Below are 21,900 nucleotides of genomic sequence, written 5' to 3' on the forward strand. Positions count from 1 at the left end.
CCCATTGAGGATTGTATGGGTCCTAATAGCTAATTTATGCCAGAAGCACTTGCAGGTGGCTCTTCAAGGATCCCAATGCATCCGAAAACACCGTGCCTTAGTAACCCTTTGTAATGAACCCTCTCACCACTTTTTCTTAAATCTGTCTCCACGCTCCATTCACCTTCCTCTGGTCCAAGTACCTTTGCTAAATTTGAATTAGTCACTGCGACTTGGCATTTACTACAGATAAAACCACTTTAATAATGTGTTGAGATTATTATTTTTTTTAAACCAGTATGCATACGACTTTTAAACGTCTGAGCGTTCCTCACTTGGATATTTGTCCTTTCTGAAGTATTTCAAAGTTTAAAAGGTTAGAAGATCTAGAACCAGCCATATACATAAACAACACTTCAGTGCTCACTTAAGCGAGTCAAGGGTTGTTTCCGCATTGAAAATTATAGGCTTAGACCAGCCCTATCTTTGAGTCCCTGCCTAAGATAAATACCTGTTTTAAGGTATTCATTATTACTAATGTTATTCTCACTCCCCATGTAGCAATGTTACTGTTTTGCAGCCAGGGCATTATGACTAAGAATAACAGACCTATATTTAGATTTTTTTTTTTTTATGTGGAGTGAAAATTGGAACCCAGGAGTTACATATGACTGGTGCAAAAGCAAATTAATAATTGAGTTGGTTATAGACCTTATGTATTTATTTATCAGAGCTTTTAAAACTTAGAATCCATGCTTTAAAACTTAGGCCTTATTTATGTAATTATTTATCAGGGCTTTTAAAACTAAGAATCCAAGATTTTACCCAAGCATTGTGTTTCAGTAACTTCTATTTTAAGTGAGAATAAAATACCTGTATTTTGTATTTATAAAACTAATGTAGTATGTGAATGTTAATTTAGATAAAATACATACATGAATATAGTTTTATTTCTGTTTGATAATGGATATGGATGGGTTACATTATTAAAAGGATTATAGATAAAGACACAATACTATATTGAACTCAACAAGCACATTCAACTGCTATCCATGTGTAGCAGGGAGAGATCTGTGCTGACTCTGCTGGCGTGTTCACAGTACTGCAGGAAGAGGGCGGCAGTCTTCCAACAACCGCCTGTGAGTCATGGCAGTGACACAGGGAGGTGGGAAGGTAGGTGTGTGGACTTTCCCCCTCTCTGAATGGCTGAGAGGCGAGTCTTGGCAGATTGCTAGCCCTATAAAAAAATACTCTGCTGTTTCCTCAGGTCTGCCCACTTAGACGCGCTGAGAGTGCGGAAGCTCTGATTCAGGACCGTAAATCAGCCGGGAGTTTCACAGCGAGACAGAGAGAGCGAGGAACCCTTGGGCAGACCCCAGTGTATTGTAAAAGAGCAGGCTAGTTAGCCGACAGAGTAGGACGGTGATCCGGGTCGTGCGGGTAGCGGCGACCGGGATAACGCTGCTGAGTGCAGCACCTTTTATTTGTAGTTTTATTACTGTTTTATTTTCCCTTGTTCTTTTCGCCTTCTGTTTTCATTACTATTTCTTTGAGCACCTGCGAGTGCACTTGCTGTTCGCTTACCGGCTGTGGTATTTCCGTGGTGCTGTCTATCATCGTTGATAGGCAGCCCACGGTCAAAAGTGCCCTCTGCCGGAAAAAGTAAGAACTAGTCTAAAATAAAACTGGGCACCTGTGTGGTGTTTTCAGTTACATCTGTCTGTCTCCTAGTCAGTGAATTACCCACACCCCTTCCACACCATGTCTCACTGTAATGTTTTTAAGAGGCACAAGAGAGGGCTCTCAAAATGAACAAATCACCCGGTGCAGATGGCAAATACCCAAGAGTGCTTAAAGAACCAAGAGAGGTATTCTCCAAGCTGCTGGTAAATATTTTTCAGAAATCAATCACAGCAGTGGATGAGGCAGAACCAGAGAAAGACAGACCAATCAACCTCACCTCCATAACATGTACAATCATGGAATCAATTGTAAGAGGGAAACTAGAAGAGTACCTCAGTATATAACAATGGCATTATAGAAGACAGCAAACACAGATTTATAAAAGGATGTCTCTGTCTGACAAACCTGCAAGCACAAAAAGAGCCTATGACATATACTTACACTTCCAAAAATACTCTGAGAAAGTGCTTAAAGGACTGAGCTAGAAACCGGTACCAAAGCACACAGTTGGAAATTAAGTCTAGACAGACTTAGGACAGAGGGATCAATGTACTTGTTGACACAAAACTAAATAATTTCATGACAAATCACCTACATTTTTGGGGATTTATACCAATCTCGTGTGTTGGGTTGTTTCAAGCTAAATAAATAAATAAATAAATAAATTTAGCCCGATCAAGTGCCAAAAGTAATGGAGTGGTTTGGATCCCCCCCCCCCCCCCCCCCCCCCCCCCCCCCCCCCCTCCCCCCCCTTACCTTTAATCATTCTTTTACTATTTGTTTTGTATTTTTATTGGAAATTGCTCAACAAAAATGCAAGTAAAGTTGCCTCTTAAAGTTTTGGATTTTTTGACATTGGGGTAAACCCCCAAAAATATAAATTATAAAAATGCCATGGTTCTCATATACAAAGTTACAGGAAGGTAATATTTATTTAATTTGTCTCCCATCCAAAGAAGTCTGAATATTAAAGTGACACATTCTATAAATATAGCACTATATTTGCTTTCAGTTCCGACAATGTGGAAGCCTGAACTGAAGACACATATAGTGCTATTTGATTTGCTGGCTGCTCTGAAAAAGCAAGCTAAATGTAATGTTGAATTTCATTAGCTGGCTGTGATGTAATGCTTTGTCGTTGACCATTGATGTGTAAGACCATGGGAAGAGCGTTTTTTTTAAATGACTGTATGTTTGAAAACAATAGAAAGAAACAGAAAGAAAAAACATTAACTGATACACAAAATCTTGAATACCATTTTTGCTACAAAATGTAATAAATTAATTTTGTTTAGTTTTTTTGTTTCTGTTCCATGAAAAATTAACTTTTTTATTTTTGTTTATCGTTGCAGTTTTGGTTCATTTCAAATTCCTGGTTGAGCCTATACCTAATTCTATAAAACAATAGTATTTCACTTGTTCTGTATTTGAATGCATTTTTGGGTAACTACATATATTCAATGAAGTAGTATTTACTCGTACTGTATTGGAGTGTATGTTGAACTTCAATGGCTTCTATCATTTTTTTTAATAAATCGGCTGCTTCCTCTTATCACAAGTGACCCGCAAACCCCTTCTCTCTTGTAGAAGGTATTGGTTCCTTGTGAATGGAAGGCCTATTTAGCCAAAGTCTTTCGATCAAACCAACTTCATTTTGGGGGGGGGGGGGTCCCCACTGATGATGGAAATGATAATGAGGCTTGGGAACCAATATGAAAAATAGTGAATTCTGGGCAACTCAGATATTTTGGATGGAAGGAATACCTAACAAAATAACCATGTGATCAAATTGAAATGTATAAATGAAAGTTATCAGTCCAGAACCATTACTCCCTGTGGAAAACTCTCTCTGAAAAGGGAGACTAACTTACATACGCCCAGACTAATATGTGGATATCAAAGATGCTAGTTATCACTAGCAGAACCAAAACCTTGTCCTGCATGTACCCATATGTTAAAGCATTATAGGATAATGTTTGAGTATGTCCTTGATGATCCACAGTGATCATTTTCCTCACCAGGTGAGATGGGGTCATTTGGGAAAGTTAGAATGCAAAGATGGGAAACCTGCTAACTGAGTTCTGGTATTCTGTAGATACCAGGTAACTGATTTAGTAAAACACACTTGTGATGCTCAGCGCTGGATTCCGGACACTGTGGTGTCTTTTAAGGAACCTTTAAGAACAGAACCAGAAAAAGATTTCCAATCCTGCTCTGAGCACTCTGATATCCTGGAAGCCAACTGGATACTGTGTTGAAAAGATAATTGGAAGAAAAGTAACTGTTAAGGGCAATAATATTATTTAAAAACTATGTACTGGTTAAAGCTTTAAGCGGAAATATTATTGCAGAAATCTAGCCTAAATGAGAGACTCAGTGAAACTATAAAACAGTGACCTAATTCAATATCCTTGATGAGGCCTCTTGGAATTCACATATAGCTGAGTTTCTTATCAACAGCTGTAACTGAACAGGAGAGCTACTCGCTTTTTTACTCTTTTCTTATCTTGTGGGAGTACCATGGATTCTTATGGTACCAGAAAAATACATTTTAACTCACTGACGTAGCAGGTTTTCCAATTCAAGGGCCTGTCACTTTTATAATTTTTATCTGAAAAAGTGAGAGGCACTCCATGGTACAAACACATATATTATTAGTTTTAGAAAAAATCTCCTATATCCTTATCTTAAAAGTTGACTGCTCGCGTTGTATTCAGAGCCTCTGGTTTCAACTGTCCTTTCTTTGTTCTGTTATATATCATAAAACATATTTCTCTGCGGAGTGTAAGCATAATCTTTAATTTTACGTTAATAAACCCAAGAAGTAAATATATACTCAGATTCTTTAAACTTTGAATACTTGAGTCTGTGTGATTATTCATACTCATTTCCCAGACCCAGATTCAAGCCTTACAACTAATACATCAGAAACTGACAATCTCCTGGGATGGCTTAGATTAACCCAAAGCTGAGGAAGAAGGCATTGTTTCATATGGTAAAAAGTTTTGTTCCTTCATTTAGGCAGATACTTACTAAGGCGGGTAAGGTTTGATTTATTTCACAGCAAACAGAAAATATTACCTTCCTGTAACTCTGTATATGAGGAGCAGGCACACTGACCTGAATGGAATTTTTTTTTCAGATTTGTCATTTTCGGGGTTTCATCCCAATGTCAAACTTTAAGGTGTAACTTTATTTGTTTGTTTCACTAATCATTATTGGAACCCTCGTTCAATAAAATAACACCTAACACTTTGAGTAAACTACTTTTGCACCAATGCTTACCTCCTTCTCTAAGGTTTTATTATGAAAGAACAGAGAAATCCTTTGAATGTCTTCAGACTTCAACCACTGTCTTAAAAAAAAAAAAAAAAAAAAACCTCAGTTATAAGGATTCCTAATGCTTCACAAACAATATAACAACATACCAATGTTAGCTGTGAAGAAAGTAATTAAATTTGCAATTACTCCAAAATCCATTGGAGACTTCAGAACTAAAGAATGCTGGAATTGCTTATAGATAACAGAATAATACCACCACTTACTTTTGGGAGTTTATTCCATCAATAGTTCGAATCATTCGCTCATTCAGCTCCTCCTCAAACCTCTTTTTCTGTGATTTTGTTCTGTAAAAAACAAGGGGTAATTGTTAGCCACTGAATCAAAATGATGATGCAAGAATCTGAATTTTGAAAGGAACTCTCATTTATGGAATGTGTACAAAGAATGTAAACCACGTCATTTGAGTTCCTTCGTTTATTTCATTAAAGAGCAGAGTCCCTATTACCTGGTGACACTGACTAATGAGCTTCAGTGTGAGCTAAGTACACCTGCACCTGTCTCACTGGAAGCTACTGGTTACAGATATTCCTTCCCATAGTGATTTGCATCTAAATGGTGGCCAGAATATCTTTTTGCCTTAGTACATTCAAAATACATTATAGTGAATGTTAGATTACACAGACATGAAACCATCAAGTGTAGGTCAAGGTGCTGAGATATGACTTATCACTTTAAGAGACACGTGATATTCTTTGAAAAAAATAAATAATAATAATTGCAATACGTTGGTTCATTTTGTGGACTGGAAGAATAAAGTCTTTTTTTCCCATGGGAAGATTGTAAATATAAAATATTGAACCGACCTGGGAGCTATCACAGACAGACCGTTAGCCAGTAAACACTGGAGAATGAATTCCGAGAACATGTTCATGTAGACAGGAGGGGGAGGAGAATGTATTAGTTTTATTTATCAATGAGGGGCTGCAGATTTTCAATTCTCAGACATGTAGCACCATTTTTTATTTTTTTTTTACTTTATAGAACTCCAAAGCAACTAATGCTACCATCAGATCTCATCCCATTTCTGATTTGTCAGTCCTAATGTCCAACTTGACATTTTTAATAGATAGGAAATAACTAACATGAAAGCACGGATTCTAAGTTTTGAAAGCCCTGATTGTTATCACGCTTTTGTTTATCCAGGGACTAATAACATGCAATTGCTCATTCCTGCTACTTCCAGCATGACATGGGATTGTTTCACCCCCTGTAGATTTAACTGTAATAAGGGGTGTGGCAGAGCAAATCTCTACCCTTTTTAAATTGGCAGGGATGGGGTTAATTTCCCCTACCTGCCTGGGTTTATTATGTTCAGGTGGCTGGGGTTGATTAGTTGGTTAGATGATTAGTTTAATAAACGGTCAATCAGTCGGAGGCCTGGACTCTCGGTTGGTCGGCCAAGGTCGGTCGGTCGGTTGGTCGGTCGGTCGGTCGGTCGGTTGTATTTTTTGAAATTTTGAATCCAGTGAAGGCATTGCCCAGCCTGGAAATCTGTATTTTGTAAGTTTTGCTTGGCCTTTTTGCTTTATTTGTGTTTAAATATCTTTATTTTTTGCCCTTGTGCCCTTTTATTTTTGTGTTATTTGTAATAACATCGTTATTTTTTTTTTTGAACTGCAGTCTGTCTCTGGGCCTCTTTCCACTCGCCAGCCTGTCACAAGGGGTCACAAAATTGGCTAAAGGTTATGCTATTTTAGCTGTGAAAACAGTTTGCACTGCTATAGTGAACTGATAGAATAAATACATTGTTGAAGACGTTTCCATTAATATGTTTTACTGGAAATGTAATTGCCTATGGCAGTTAGTCAATGTATCTGAAAGAAGATATATTAAAAGACAGACCATAATAATGGTGGTAATTCAACTACCCTATTTGTGTTATGCATTTCACCAAAACAAACACAAAAAACCCCCAATAATTTATATATTAAATTTATGTTTCTAAGATTAAGATGGTTTGATTTATCACTGGGTCAGTCAAAGACCTTTTCTGCCAAGATTTTTGAAAAGCTTTTAAAAGCTAATTATAGCAGAAAGCCTTAAATTCATCCCTGAGTACCATTCTGATCATACAGGTAATATTAGGTCACACATGGAGTATCTGGTGACTCCACTCATTAACAGCCATTTTGTGGGGGCAAAAGAACCACTCAACAGATATATGTTTAAACATACATAATGTTTTTACTAACCTTTCTGAATGCCTCTGAAAATGGTACTGTCCCATCGGTACATCCTAAAAAAAGCATGGACATTTTTTCACTCAGCACAAGTACATCTGTAAAGGTTGTTAAGCCAACATAAAGGCACATTGCATTTCAAACATTACAATTTTTAGGCTTGGCATAAATGTTGTCCTGCTAGAATGTCTGTGTCCTCAGTGTTAACTGACATACAGTACGTTATAATTGACTGAGTGAGGCAGTCTGACTGCAACTATCAGATGAAGCTGAGGAAGTGCAGTGCTGGAGGGGAGAAGTAATTTTTCTGAACTAAAGAGACTTTTTCAATAAATAACTGATAACATAATGTAACATAATTTTTGTTCCTGGGTAGTAAGTGTTATTTCCTAATTGCTTATGCCTCAAAAGTATAGAAAATGGCTATTATTCCCCACAAACTTTGCTTTTGTGACCAGGACAGTGATATTTAAAAATATCACTATTTCCAATGAGAAAACGGGAGCTTTTGTGTCTTTTCATTCACATAAAGTCAGAAAAAAAACAACATATGAATCCAAATTAACATGTATTTATACTAAAGTAATACAAAAATGACTACAAAAGATTTAGAAGTGAGTAGTTTAATGTATACAGTATAATCGTAAATCTTGAAAAACTACTCACTTATAAATCATATTTGATAAAGGTGTGACAAGTATAGTTAATTTAGCACCTTTTGTTTTTATTATTTAACCACTATTATAACATATATATATATATATATATATATATATATATATATATATATATATATATATATATATATAATTGCAGGAACACCTTTTACTTAATGTGAAGATTAATGGCAAAACAGTCCAATGAAAAGCCTTACAGTGGTGTTGATCTTGCCGTTCTCTGTTGTCATGCTGTCTCGGTGGTGTAAGTGGGCGAATGGTTTGGCTGCTCCCCAGGACTCCAGGTACCGAGTCATCCGCACAGATGCTCTCATCTTGGCTCCATCTAATCCGTGTCTTGGCCTGTAGTGATGTTGGGGGCTCCGTCTCTCAACCTACAAATCATAGCAAACAGATGTTAAAAACATTGTGGTATACAGTATTGTGACAGAGAAAGAATGAATCTTGGTTATAAATCTCTCTCCCAACCTGTGAGGGCGATGTGTAAAGGACTGGATGCCCTGAGAATTAATTCCCAGGGTTAGATGTAAGTCGGCCATCTAGAAAGGGGGTGGAGCTATGGTACACCAAATCATCGACCCAGAAGGAAAGTGATGTGGCAACTATGGATTGGAGGAGAAACGGATGCACTACCTAACCAAGGGGTGTTACTGCCGGTACAAAAGGGGACGTAGCAAGATGATCTGTTCCTTTGTTATGGTTATGATGAACTACGAAAGGAGTACTATGATTTACCGTGAGTGTTTTGTTTGTTTTGTCGTGTCTAAAATCTACTTGTTTGTTATTATTAGACAGCTAACATTATCCGGAGCTGTCGCTGCAGGCCAGCATTAAACCCGGACAACACTACACTACTGTACATGGATAAATTGTGTTTCACCACGAGCACTATAACACTCACTCTTGTGTGTGTCTTTGTGTGTATTCTACTGTCTTTATTATTTACAAACTGTGTCTTACTATTTCGGGACTGCAACCTGTTGTTTTGAAACAGAGCAATACACATTGCTGTGTATTGTCTTGGATTATTTTTTGTGGTCGCCAGACCAGGATTATACAAATAAAGCCTGTCTGGATTGTGAACTATGTTGTATGTCTTCTGTTTCATAATGACATCTACTACACCTGCGCACTTCAAACCACTTTGCCACAAGTGTATACAATAATATTCTGACATCTTATGAATCACGGTGGCCCATGCAAAACACTGGTTTAATTTTATACAGTACTATAAAACTAGCAAGGATGTACTGCATACTGTAGTTATTGACTTTTGTGAGACATGCAAAACAAGTCCTGTGGGTCTACTTATTTATTTACACCTTGAAAGCTGATCTTATCAAATCTCAGAACCAATGATGGGGTATGTCTCCAATGTGTGAGAGGGATATCACCAGCCCTCAACGATTAACATCTCTTGTTATTTTGGGGATTTTCTGGGTGGAAATCTGCAACAAAGTCTGTTGTCTGAAGAGGCCAATAGTCAGCACTTTTGAGATTCCTTGTGAAACACGAGAACTTACTATGTCTAATAAGCAGGCCTGTGTCGGACAAACTGGTTTGCATAACACTGTCAGATACAGGCCTGATTATAATTTTGACAAAAATGTACTCCACATTTTTTTTAACTTTGCATGTGTTTTCATTTACTGCCCCTTAAGGGCTCTATGTATTATTGTTTTTTCTTTCATATCTTGACTTTTCGCAGGTTTTTGTGACTTCGTAGACCCAGCCGCGATGTAGTAAACTAATTTCCACTCCTGTAACTTAGTTTCATCCCTGCTGTGGTAGTTTAGTCACAACTGTTCATTTCAAACTACTTTTGTATGTAAATAAATTCTTTCCTGATTTACGCCTGATTTTCTTATAGCTTGCGCCTGTTATTTTACGCATGCCTATCACTGGCATAGATTCAACCAGCTGCTCGTATGTGAAACTTCCTGTTTAAACGTTTCCGGACTTTTAGTTACTTTAAAATAAAGCCCCTTAAAATATAAAAGAAACCAAAAATATGCTGCTGATTTATTTATTTTCAAAAGGTTTTCGTTGTGCTGCAGCAGCGCTCTGCGTTTTTATGTTTTCTTTTATTTGGGGGTGGGGGGTGGTTACTTCAGTCTTAATAGTACTGGTCCCAGTGAATTAATTTTGTTAGTTATTTATTTCAGTGTTTTGTTTCTTAATGTTTTTAGGCCCTGCAAAGTGTTAAATAATATTTCCTGACATTTTTTTTTCCATTTCTTTAACTATCAGGTCAATTTCATCTTTGTAGAAATTTGTTTTCCTTTTCTTTTTGGCCGGTGCCATTGTTGTACCAAGGCCGGAATCTGCAGAAGCCATAGTTGTTCACGAAAAAGAGCTGTTTAGTACATCGCACTCTACAAATTCACAGTATTTATGAACACGTAAGTAATATTAGTACATAGAGCTCAAAGATCACCTCTGATGACAGGTGCTATAAAAATATAATTAGTTTTTGTCTCTGATTTGGCACATTTTAATATTTTACTTTAGTATTCTACCGGGACTGTGTGCCATTATCACTACTCAATCACCTCTGTCCTCTGGTTTGTTAACCATGAACATAAACTCTGAAAAGGCTGCTAATTGACAGGTTTTTGTGCTGTAACTTGATTTATTACTTTAATTATCTTCTGAAATTCAGTTATGAGTTGCTTTATTAATAGCTGAGAAAAAAATGTAATGGGAATACACAGTGAAATTTAAAAACAGATGAGACAACATGACAGCATAATAAAACGTAACATACTGAAGCATAAGAAGCTTTCTAAGATAGCAATTAAACCTGTGTTTATTTTAATTTTAGTCTTCCCTTGGAGTTTTATACATTTGTTAATAATCTCTTCTGCTGTAATTTCATTTTTTTCTATCAATGCATTTCAGTTAGCTAGTTATGTAGCAAGATGACATTGCCTAAGTGTGTTCAATACATTAATCAATTTCTGTCGTTTATCTTCTACCAACAATCCATGTATACTCTTCTCTACCTTCTCCTCCCTCCTTAGCCCTCTCCTCTGTTCTAATTCTGCTCGACCTCTGCTGCCTTTGACACAGTCGACCAGTCTATTCTCTTGTCCTCCCTTGCTAACCTGGGACTCTCTGACATTGCTCTTGCCTGGTTCTCCTTGACCTTTCTGCTCCCTCCAGAATATTATTTCTCCCTATACCCCCTTTCGCACCCTCCGCTCCTCTGCCACTGGCAGATTAGTTGTACCCCCCCCCCCCCTCCACTTCCAGAGCCCACTCCTTCTCCACCCTTGCTCCTCAGCAAAGGATATCAGGACTGCTCAGTCTCCTTCCAGTGCCCCCTCAAAACACACCTGTTCAGACAGCATCTGTAAATCTCACAACTATACTGGACTATATGGTACCCAGTTATATCAGTACTTATATCAGCTTGTATATGCACTTAACTGTTCCACACTTTGCTGTATTCTACTACTGCCCTCAATTAAATTATATTTTCTGTATCTTCTTCACAGATGGCTTTGTGTGGCGTGTGGGTGGTGACATTAGACCAGGAAATGAAACATAAACACAGGTTGTATGGTCAAAATGGTGCTGCTACGCTCGGATTTAATAATTAATAAACAAAAATCAACAAGCAGTTTATACAAAACACAAAAATAAAGGGCACTCTGGCCAAAGTAAAACAAACACTAACAATTCTACTTCTTTTAAGCACACGAATACCTTGTTCGCTGGCTGGTAGCACTCGCTCTTATTCTCCTTAATTCTTCTAACACCCTTCCAAGCTCTCCGTTTGTCTGGACCGGAGTGGGTCTTTTATACTGTGGCTGGAGCCTTATTAACCCATTAAACAATTACCTTATTAAAGCTCCAGCCACATTCCCACGGGCTCTTCGCCAGTCTCAAACAATAAACAATGTCGGACGGCTTTTGTCTGTTCTCACACACATATACAACAACAATAATAATAATGATAATAAATAATAATAATAATAATAATAATAATAATAAATAATAATTATTGTTGTTTATTATGTATGTATAAAAATTTATTTTTCCGTGTTCCCCTCACGAGGGACAACGTTAGAACATGAACTAAAATGATAGTTTCCATTGGCATAAGTGTAAAAAACATTAACCAAAATAAACTTTAGAAAGAATAGATAAATAGCATGAATTGAGATGCAGTGGGATCTATTCCCGTAGACTAATCCGGATAAGAATCTAAATAAAATAAATAATAATAATGCATTTAGAAGGATTTGCAACATATTTCCTTTCCTAGTCCCGAGTACTTCTTTTAGCTTTAGAAAAACAGCCAAAAAGACACAATACCTCTCTCTGCTTTGAAATGTGTTCCCATGAAAGAAACAATATAAATGTAACTGGGTTTTACACAACAAGTGATGAGAGTGTTATAAAAAAAAAAAAAAAAAAAAATGGCATTCTGTTTTATTATGTTATATTCTTACTTTGGGATTGATGACAAGGTAGGTTATAACACCATGCTCGTTTAGATAGGGATCTCTGACTTGCCCGTCCCCTTCTTCCACTTTGTAGGCTCCATCCAAGTGCTCCAATGTGACAGATGTAATGTGAACTCGCCTGTAAATGAGAAAAGTAATACAAAAAAAACACCTCCAGTGGGGTGTTTGGCACAGTGTGATCAGATCTGAATAAGGGAATATATTGGGGATAGCTTACATTGTCACTGCATTATACACTTGCAAAGTGCTTTTCAACTTTGCCCACAGTATTTGATGAACTGCAACTGAAGCAACTTTAGTACTGCATGAGCTTGGATGAACAGCTCCTATCAAGGAAGCAGCAAAGCCCGTACACATGGCTACATCATGGCTCTCAAGATTAAGTTCAAAGTGGACAGAAGGGGTGTGTTTTGTAGAGTTCTTCCCTATCTGGTCACTGTCACTAGCCCATGCACTGCTCCCCTCTTTATACTGCGGAACAGTTCATCAGATGGAATGGCTCCCATGAGCCCTACCACACTTTCATTCTCATTATTAACCAGAACGCAAATGGCACAGTGTCGTTACTATGACATACAACTACAGCGTTATAAAGGCTGAACAGTGTATAAAGCAGATTGAGCAAGTGCAATCATTGTGCATTCAAAAGTACACATATAAAAGGCTATTGCACAAACAAATGAAAGATTAAAAGGGTGTTAAAGAAATTTGATATTTTGTAGTGAGATAGGGGCGCAAGGAAAACATTGACAGTGATACAATTGTTGTTTCCTTCTCACAAGCGCTAGACCATATAATACATATTCATGTGAAATTCAGTCTGCTTTTTTAGAATTAAGAAGTCCTGCTGCTTCACTAACAGTATCAATTTGCAAGTACTGATTGCTGCATCCTTTCCCATCAAAAAGGCTTTGGCATGCTGGCTGATGTGAAACACTCCACAGCATAGTGGGGAATATCAATAGCAGAGTGTAGGCCAGCAGCATAATCTTTAAATCCATCTGTAATTATTTTCTAACATTAATGAGCTCATTTTAGACGAAATATATTTTATCAATGAAGGGCAAACAGTGAACTGTTGTATTCTGTACTGTAGTACTGTATAGTAAAAACTTATCAGCAATATACATGTAAGTTCAAATTACATGGTACCATTTGCTAAAATTGAATAGCACATGAATAAAAGGGGGAGGTGGTCACATTAACATGTATTAACACAGTTTTCATTAAAACAGCTCCAATTAAAAATATTGTAATTTCTGAGAGATTAATGTAACAGACAAAAACTAGGAGCAAAAGCTTGCTAAGTGTGTGTTGTTCATCTATCTGTATTAAAGAATTTATCACCTAATTTTATATTGTATTTGCTCTAATTGAAGACTTAAGTCTGTCCATTGAATTCTTATTTACCCTAGTAAGGTTTTCTTTTTTATTATTATTATTATTTTTATCAATTGCATTCAAAATAGACCTCATTGTCCTGCACCATAGCATACTTACCCAGGAACTCCACCAGCTTCCATGTGATTGGCTAAAGTAACATCATGTGACCAAACATCATACTGCCACTTCTGCAGCCCAATGACTCCACAGAGAACATTCCCAGAATGCACCCCTACACGCATATTTATATCAACTCCTGTAGCATCTCTCACCTTCCTAGTGTAAAAAAGAGAACAGACTTAACCATTACATGTTAATAGACTGTGGATGAAATTAACATTTTTTCCTTTGAAAGAGCTTTGAAAGCCCTTGAGCCAGTATCATCATCTCTGAAATCTGCTTAACAACCATTGCTTGTTCCATTTTTTTAATTTACACACTACTGCTCATAAACAGCTTTGGAATAAAATAAATGATCAACTCAAAACTTTTCTCAACTTGCACTGTGTGCTCATCGTGAGTTGTCAAGTTTTACTAACAAGCGGAATCAGGCTATGTAAATAAAATGCCAAACATATATTGGTGGAATATATACAACACAGCAAAGTAAGGGGTTGAAATGGGGCTGAAAGGGAATGCTTTGCATCAACCACTTACTTAAGTATTGGCTAAACTTGTTTAATGTTACCATTGTTATAAATGAAGCCACTCCAGCCATTTTTAGCCCTCTTCACAACTTAATTTTTAAAATAAAACCATCACACTATTTTAAAAAGAAAAGGAATAATTTGTTTTTGAAGACATGACTGTCACAGCTTTCCAAGTCTGCTTCAGAGATACAATAATTATGATTTTACAAGTACTGATTGTATTGTGCAGAATGACAAGCATATTTTATATTGCAACATGAAGTTCAACATAAATTATACAAAGCCTGCAAGTACTAACATATCTACTAATATTTATTATTATTATTATTATTATTATTATTATTATTATTATTATTATTATTATTATTATTATTATTATTATAAGTTTATACACACACAATTACATCAAGATTTATAGCGACAACCACCATATGTTATAAAATATTGCAGACTATTATTCCATGATCAGTTATATAGTTTGGTTTGGAGGAATTGTAAAAAAAAAAAAAAAAACTAAAACCATTAAAGATTAGTTTTCCACTCACTTTATGGCTTCACACATGTCCAGTCCCATTTTCACACAGTTTTTAGCATGATTTGGCAGAAATTCTGGTAGGCCTGACACACAGTAGTAACAGTCTCCAAGAATTTTAATCCTCATACATTCATTTTCCTACAAAAAACAAAGAGCAAAATTCATATGCATTTTGCAGATAAATAACCTGTAAAGTTGAATATTGTCAGTAGTAAATAAGAGCAAAATCAAAAAGAGAATATAAATACAGTAAAAAGTCTCTTTACTTAATGTACCCAAAACTTGTAATCATCAAATTTGTGTTGATTGTGTTGTTCAGATATCTCTTAGGAGAACATCAAAATGTCAAATAGATTGTACAGAAAGGTGCTGTTTGGTAGATTGGGGAGATGGTTGCATTCACAGATGCAACATTTCCAAGTTAATAGATGCAAAAACTAAGGTTACGGAGGAGCCCAATATAATGAAAGCATTGAAACTGAAGAAAAGTAAACAAAAAGGGAAAAAAACAACATTATAGAGAAAAAAAGACAAACGTTAGGTTATTATCATAACCCTGGTTCCCTGAAATAGAAATGTAACCATTACCAAATGGGTATTTACCTTCTAAAGACCCGAATCCTGAATATTGTATAACAAAGCTGTTCACCAAGTACCCCATGGTGGCGGTGAGGTTATGGTATGGGCAGGCATACACTACGGACAACGAACATAATTGCATTTTATCGATGGCAATTTGAATGCACAGAGATACCGTGATGAGATCCTGAGGCCCATTGTCGTGCCATTCATCCGCCGCCATCACCTCATGTTTCAGCATGATAATGCACGGCCCCATGTCGCAAGGATCTGTACACAATTCCTGGAAGCTGAAAATGTCCCAGTTCTTCCATGGCCTGCATACTCACCAGACATGTCACCCATTGAGCATGTTTGGGATGCTCTGGATCGACGTGTACGACATCGTTTTCCAGTTCCCGCCAATATCCAGTAACTTCGCAAAGCCATTGAAGAGGAGTGGGACAACATTCCACAGGCCACAATCAACAACCTGATCAACTCTATGCGAAGGAAATGTGTCGCGCTGCATGAGGCAAATGGTGGTCACACCAGATACTTACTGGTTTTCTGATTAGGACCTAATGAATTTATTTCAATTGACTGATTTCCTTATATGAACTGTAACTCAGTAAAATCTTTGAAATTGTTGCATGTTGTGTTTATATTTTTGTTCAGTGTGTGTGTGTGTGTGTGTGTGTGTGTATATATATATATATACACATACTCAGGAGAAAGCTCTGTCTCAAGGGGTAATCATCACAGCTGAAAAAATAAAAAGGCATTGATTGTAGGGGTCGCTGCTGTTTTATGGCTGCGGGGCAGAGCCACAGTTTTCAGTTCGAGTGTCTTAAAGAGAAACGCCCATTTTGTAATAGTTAATATTCCCTACTTGAAAGAGAACTCTAATGTTAATGAACAAACCGGTATGTAGCATTGATTTTGGCAATTTCAAGCAGTTGTTATGCCTATTTTGTTATTAAATAATCGTGCTAATGTAATTTCCAAAATTATGTTGATTTACGAAATAACTGCTGTAGCCTACTATTTTAATACTTATCACCATCAGCATATCTCTCTGAAAATGTGCAACGTACAAGCCTACTTGTTAGAATGGACTAACAGCAGTTATAATGGTGATGCTAAAAACTGTCAACAAAACGGCATCAAAATAAATGCGAAATATATACCGATAGAGTCAACGATGTACTTATCTGAACAATGCTCTCCAATCAGGTCAGAGATCTGTGAGATCTGTGAGCGCAGTCCTTTTGTGCCCTGGGGGCAGGTAATGACTACATCACAAGCTTGGTGAGCAGGTTTGGTATACACTATTCTGGATTCATGTATTTAGGAGGTAAATTCCCGTTTGGTAATGGTTACATTTCGTACTTGAAAGGAAACAGCAATTTCAGTACCCTTTTCCAGGAAAAGGTCTGCCAACAGGAAAAGGAAATGCTTGAGTCGGAAGAAAGAATAAGAAAAGCTTGTTAGATCTACTTTTTGTTTTGCTATTCAGAAAGTGAGCTTTTCTTGGGAAACTAATTGACTGAAGGAGAAACTTGGCCTCAATGGAAAAAAAAGTTACTGTTTTTTACTAAAGTTTTTCTGGGAAACAACAAAGAGTTGATTACCAGTTTTCATTTCAAAACTAACTCTTAGTAACTCTTTATATAAAGTGATGTAGACTCATGAACATTATATATATATATATATATATATATATATATATATATATATATATATATATATATATATCTATATATATATATATACACACAAACATGTAATCAAAGAAACTACAAAATGATATTGCAAAAGTCTACCGGAAGCCTTAATAGTTGTACAGTATTTCATGTTACATTTTTCAATTTTTCAGTTTTTCAGTAAGGATATGGATAACTACATAATGGTATGTAATCAATATGTTAGTTAACATAACATTATTCAGCAGGTTTCATTCAACTTTATGAAGCAAAATTAGTTCATTCTATAGGATGATTCAAAACTTTTGGCCATAGCTGTAGTTGTAAGGCAATGCCAACACAAATATATATCAGTGCTTTTACCCTATGGAAAATATGTTAAGCTGTAAGACTCCAGGTTCCCATTGCACCATCTGTTACCAACAAGACAACAAACATTAACTAGATAACATAAAACAATAACAATAACAAAAAAGCATTAATTTGCTTAAATTGAAGATACACATTTATTCTTTTGCTTATGTGTGCTTACCTTAGCAATTTGATCAAACTTGCCAAAGAGCTCATTTAGCATGTGGACCAACTCTCCTGGTGAGCAGTCACTGGCCAGGCGTGTAAATCCCACAATATCAGCATATAAAATACTAAAGAGAGCAAAATCCCATTAAAAAAAAAAAAAAAAATTATCAAAAAGAAACATATTTTGAAGTTTACACAGCTATGCACATATTTTTGACGAACCTGACCTAAAAATAAAGTGCTGTCCTTTAAAAAGTATTTTAAGAGAACCTGAAAAATACACATTGAAAATGAACAAGCCAACATATAAAGTAGAGCAGAAAAGCAGCTTCTTTATCTCCTACTATAACTTTGTTGTTTTTTGTTCTTTGCTGTTGACAGGGGTTGGCCAGAAACTAGAAACTGAAATGAATAGCTTTAACCAAAGAAGGAAAAATACACATTGAGTAATAATATAGACCTTTCAACCCAATGCCAAGTCAATTCTGCAGTCACAGGCTGTCTGGTTTTTTCAGCATTGTGACAGGTCACCTTTGCAGCTCTACAAAGGGAAGGGTCATCCACTTCTGATGTAAGCTGTTCTGATCTGTATGTCTGACCTTCCTCATAATCCAAATGCATACTTTCTGTCAAAGCACCAAAAATTACTTTTGTTCTTCAACAAAGCTAAACCAGTCTGAACAAAGAAAAGGCACTTAGAGAGTTTCTAGACACAACATTTGGCGGTTGTTCTGGTTATCTAATGTGGGCTTATATAAGCAACAGCACTTAAAACTCCACTAGTGCAAGATAGTTTAAAAACAATAAATTACAGAGAATATCATATTTATCAAGGTTTTTAAATAATGTGATACTAATTAGTTTAAAAATATGCCTCTCACCCACTTTACTTAAAAAAAAAAAAAAAAAAGATTTATAAATGCAATTGGAGGAAATGTGTTCGTCACTGCCTATATTATTAAAGTGTTACAGAATACCCTTCAAAGTTTACAGGGAACAAATTACATTACCTTTGCTGTGTCCCATGTTGTTTGTATTGCAGTGCTATATTTTTAAACATAGTGCTGCCTCTTGTGAAGTTTTTAATTACACATAATGGCTCATAAATAAACTGGAGAACATTTTTCTGAACATGTATCGTTCGCCAGGAGAAAAAAAAAAAGATCTTCTAAGAATCGCAGTGTATCCAGATCACTCTCCCCTGTGTAACAAGGCTGCTTTTCTGTTCCCACAATACAACACTCATTTCAATCACAGCACCAGTATTGTTGCAGGAGAGAGCATGAACTGAATACATTGCAAAGTTTAAGGAAAAAAAAAAAACGATTTCTCCTGAAAAGAAGTAATGTACAAGTCTATTTACCTACTGTATAAATAAAATAAGAAACTATTGGGAATATGTTGAAAAATTGCTGTGATATGGACAGCATGGTATAGCTGGGGCTTATGGTGACCATGGAAAGAGCCTGAAGCCTCTGTCATGCTCCACAAACCATTTACACATAATGTGGGCACTGTGAAAGGGTGCATTATTGTCTATTAGACATAAGCATATCACTGTTGGATGGAATTGATCAGCTATGCTCTATAAACAATAAAAACTCTGCTGCTGTTTGAGTCAATATTTGCAAATCTGAGACATGCAAATGGAAGCAAGCTGCTACTCAGTGCTCAAATTATGGGACAAAAAGTAGAGGTACCCTAAAATGTGAACCCGAAGTGACTGTTAGCACAGCCAATCAATGTTTTCCTCACAGACTTCATATTCGAACATACACAAACTCCAGTATGTAAATTACAGTACTCCAGGACACACAAGAAGGCTGTTCATAGAAAGTCAACATATTTGTCATGGTTGATTGATTTATGCTTGGTTTTAAAAAAAAAAAAAAAAAAAAACTTTTAAAGGAAACACAAAAGTAACGTAAAATATGTAGCTTTATTAAAATTGAAGAAAAACAGATTATACTTTAAACGTTAAAAGGTGGTTTAAAGTATTATGATTTCTGTATTTTGGATGCATTATGTGTACTTTAAGCTTACCTTTCATAACAAATTAACATTGATATACTGTTATATTCTTACAGTAAATGCTATATTACTAATTACCACTGTCTTAATTTAATTTATGAATTGTTTTGCTTGTACAGTTAGTCTCTGGCTAAGAAAACACCCCTCGGGAAGCAAGTGAAGTATTCTCTTTGCCAAAGTGTTCTCTGAGTCGGCTAGCTTGACCAACAGACACAATGAATACATCAATATGTATTACTCGTCATGACGCACGTGCATCAACATATGAAATGAACAGAATAAGTAAGAGAAAAGAAATAGACAAGTGTATATTAATAAACTATAATAATAAAGTAACAGACAAACTAACACAACACCCTTTGTGGCGGAGTGTCCCGCCCCTTTATGTTTAAAAGTCTTTTATGTTGTATGTTGTATGTAGTGTGTTAATGTTGGTGTTTATGTATAAAATACACAGGATATAAATATGGGTTATAAGCACAAGTGTTTAAAATGTATATTGTATTTAGGCACGAGGAATGCACAACACTTCACATGCAGGTAAAATGTAATATGTGAGCATGGGGAATTACACTTAATTAATTCACATGCAGTTATACCGAGATTCCAATTGAATGATTGATTAGCAATCGAGTCTCGGTACAGCTGCATGTTTTCACTGACTCGGGGTGGGGGGGGAGAACTTTTTTGGGTTTTGAAATAATTATTGCTACAGCAGGCTGGAAGTGCCAGCACGCTACTTGTTTGACTGTTCGTCCACTGTCTTGTTTAATGTTGTCCATTTTGTTTACCTTTTTATTTTGGCCTGTTTTGTGTGTTTTGTTTAAACCTTTTTGTTTATTATTTGCAATAAAACTCTGGACGCCGTAACGCCACAGATTCACCGCATTCCTAATTGTTTGGAGTCTGCATTTCTGGTCTGACGTCACCCCTAAAAGGTCATCCTGTTGCTATTGGCCCTACCCTTTGTTTATTTTTAGTTTAAAGGTCCTGTCCATATATGTTGCTTCAGTGGGAGTTTCCATCTGTATCACTGACCAAGCCCACTGAAATATCGTTATTTCTAATTGGCTACCGAGCAGTGATGACATCATCGACTTAGTATCAACCACTCTTAGTGATAAACTAACAACATATTGTCTTAAGTACGTGTGGTGCAACTGAAATGAGAGCTAATAAAAGAGCTAAATAAAAGAGCTAAATAAAAAGACCGTCAATTCCCAAAGAGTGTCTCCGCTGTTTTCCTTCTGCCTTGCCGACACTCTACATTGGAGTTAGGAGTGGGATGCAGATTGATCCAGGCAGCATGAAACAAGAGCCGTCAAGAGACGGAAGAGAACTGAGTCTTGGACAGTGCCAGAGAATGGCACCTACTGGTGGCAGAGTGCACGGCTCCCAGCTGGGTTCCAAAGAGTGCTGCGCCGGAGGACCAGAACAGTGAGGGACAATCCAACCCGACAGTGGCGTTGTCGTGACGGGACAGAGGACAATGAAGCTGCCCAGTTTTAATGGCACCATTAGCTGGGAGGCTTTTCATGCTCAACTGGTGGTGCTGGGCAGACAGTACAGCTGGAGTGAAGAAGACAAGGCCCAGCAGCTGACAGCAGCACTGAAAGGTGATGCGCAGATGGTGCTGCTGTACCTTGCCGAAGAGGAGGTGGGCAGTTACTGCATCTTGGCTGCCATCCTCCAACACTGGTTCAGCAGTACTGGAGAACCAGAGCTGCTGCGAGCCAGATTCTGAAGGTGAGAGCGGGCAATGGGAGGGAGCAATGCCTGGCTGGTGACGGACCTGGAGAGGGAAGCCCGGCAAGCTTATGCTGATGCTACAGCCCGCGAACAGGAGGAGCAAGCCATGTCTCCAGTTTGTTGAAGTCATGGGACCGGGTGATCTCCGCAAGTACTTGCGCCTTGCAAAATCCAAGTCCTTGCAATCTGCTCTTCGATGTGCCCCTGAGTGGGAGAATGTGACCCTGGAAGACAGCAGCTCCACTCAGTGGCATGCAGTGTAGGGAGTCCAACAAGTGGGAGGTGAAGCCAAACAGGGCACCACATAACTGTCTGAGATGCTGCAGGAGATTGGGGCTGTCCACAGACCATGTTGTGGAGGTTGGCCCCATCCCCATCAAACACCCACCACCTCTGCTGGGGATGCGGTCAACCCGGCCACATCTGTGCTAAG

The 21,900-nt window shown here is 37.1% G+C and overlaps 1 protein-coding gene across 1 annotated transcript in view; it reads right to left on the bottom strand.

The window, feature by feature from the left end:
* The window catches only part of LOC121309305 (adenylate cyclase type 2-like), a 122,086-nt gene that overhangs the window by 19,630 nt on the left and 80,556 nt on the right, over positions 1–21,900 (bottom strand). The window contains exons 6-12 of the mRNA XM_041242182.1: positions 17,701–17,812; positions 14,915–15,042; positions 13,837–13,995; positions 12,322–12,454; positions 8,059–8,235; positions 5,808–5,845; positions 5,208–5,288 (exon numbers count right to left, since the gene is read on the bottom strand). Coding sequence (XP_041098116.1) covers positions 5,208–5,288; positions 5,808–5,845; positions 8,059–8,235; positions 12,322–12,454; positions 13,837–13,995; positions 14,915–15,042; positions 17,701–17,812 — 828 coding nt within the window. The remainder of the gene's footprint in view (positions 1–5,207; positions 5,289–5,807; positions 5,846–8,058; positions 8,236–12,321; positions 12,455–13,836; positions 13,996–14,914; positions 15,043–17,700; positions 17,813–21,900) is intronic.

Source organism: Polyodon spathula, chromosome 3 (genome assembly GCF_017654505.1).
Source record: "Polyodon spathula isolate WHYD16114869_AA chromosome 3, ASM1765450v1, whole genome shotgun sequence".
Lineage (NCBI taxonomy): Eukaryota > Metazoa > Chordata > Actinopteri > Acipenseriformes > Polyodontidae > Polyodon > Polyodon spathula.